Raw genomic sequence first — 1,635 nt, 5'->3', positions numbered from 1 at the left:
GCTTCTCCTCTTTCCTATATTAAAAAGTTATAATAGGAAGCAAGTTCTTATGGTTCGATCAGCCTAAACTCATGGAAATTTTATTCAAATTAAATTGCAAACCATACATTTGTATATCCGCTCTCTTAATTAGACATTGATTCAAAGTCCACTAAGCTAAACATAATCGTACAAAATAACCTTGAAGGTGGGTGATCTTGAACTTTTGAACCTACATGCTACATAGCCAAAACTTGTGGATGGATCAACCGAGGATCAAAATTTCGAAATCACCAATTTTCAAAAAAATTAGGTGTCTCCACAAAATATTTCAAAATAATCAAATCATACAATTAAAATAATAATACATACTAACTAAATAGAAATCGAAAGCAACAATGCTAAGAAAAATCCAATAATCCAATGTGGGCACAATGAACCAAAAGTGGAGTATCCACTAATATCATTATCTTGACGGTGTGTGTAAATAGTACTTGACCCATTATAATTTGGGTTTGATCCGTATAACATTTGTACCCCTTCAATATCATCTCTTGACAACTCCACTTTCCTCGTTCCATCCTCAAGTGTTGGAAACATAATTGCTTCTTTTTCGAACGAATGATCCAAACCCAATAAATGCCTGATTTCATGAACCGCAACTGATTCAAGATCCACCATCCCTTCTTTCAAATACTCGCCGTCAACCACCCAATTCTCCTCGCCGTCTAAGTGGAAAAACCCTGTTGGAGGTGCAAACGTGTGTGCCAAAATCTTCATGGGTCCATCAAACGGGTTACCATTACCATGGTCTCTGACAAAAAACCCGATCCGAATATCCGCCAATCTATAAGAATCCATCTCTTTGAAAGTTAACGGAGTTACTTTCGACCATTTATCAAATGCCCTCCTAAAAGCCACCTTAACAGAATCCGTCAACTGATTCTCCGGTAGAAATGCATACTTTAATTTACTCTTACTCGAAGGCCAACGTGGTTGGCCTTCGAAAAATGAGAAATGAGCCACCGTATGATCCGTTGGAGTTTTGCCGGAGTTCATATGAGTAGTGCCATTTACTATATCTGGATTTCCACATCTTGGCTTTACCATATGTTGAAGAGTGGGGATGTCGAATTCTCCGGTGATGTTAAGATTAAAGTTCAATTGATAAGTCTTGAGAGCTGAAAAAAGAAGTTGATCAAATTCATCTGTAAAATCATTGCTCAAAGAATTATCAATATACCCAAAATGTTGAAAATACTGTTTGATTTTAGCTAATCCTTTGATTTTTTGGCCAACGCGGCAACCCAAGTACTTGTTGAAATGGTTCCAGGTAGAATTACTAGGAATTAAAGAACGAGGAATTGTTGAAACGTTATTGTAAAAATGAGCAGAAACAGGGGAAGAATGAGCAGAAACAGGGGCAGATGAAGCAACGATTATTAAAGCAACAATATTAACGAGGGAGAATAAAAAAATTCTCATTTCGAGTTTGCAAAATGAGTAGGAACTAATTTTGTTGATGGACTAGATTCGAAGCTTTTCGTTACATATATCTATAAATTTTTATCTTTTTGTTGTTGTAGAAAACAAGAAATGCCGGCATGGAAATGAGACAATGAGAAGGTGAAGGTCATCGTCAAGAAATTGTTTTTT

General features: G+C 36.2%; 1 protein-coding gene across 1 annotated transcript; it reads right to left on the bottom strand.

Moving 5' to 3' along the window:
- Window positions 1-354: 354 nt before the first annotated feature.
- On the bottom strand, window positions 355-1,464 carry LOC102588144 (metalloendoproteinase 3-MMP-like). Its single transcript, XM_006367890.1, has one exon. It carries the CDS (start codon window positions 1,462-1,464, stop codon window positions 355-357), a length of 1,110 nt encoding a protein of 369 aa, XP_006367952.1.
- Between the last annotated feature and the right edge of the window lie 171 nt (window positions 1,465-1,635).

Source organism: Solanum tuberosum, unplaced genomic scaffold (genome assembly GCF_000226075.1).
Source record: "Solanum tuberosum cultivar DM 1-3 516 R44 unplaced genomic scaffold, SolTub_3.0 scf01143, whole genome shotgun sequence".
NCBI lineage: Eukaryota > Viridiplantae > Streptophyta > Magnoliopsida > Solanales > Solanaceae > Solanum > Solanum tuberosum.
The sequence above is the reverse complement of the archived record's forward strand: the minus strand, read 5'-3'. Positions and strand labels throughout refer to the sequence as shown.

Coding starts and splice junctions, on each gene's coding strand:
- LOC102588144 (XM_006367890.1), bottom strand. CDS start 1,464: ATGAGAATTTTTTTATTCTCCCTCGTTAATATTGTTGCTTTAATAATC.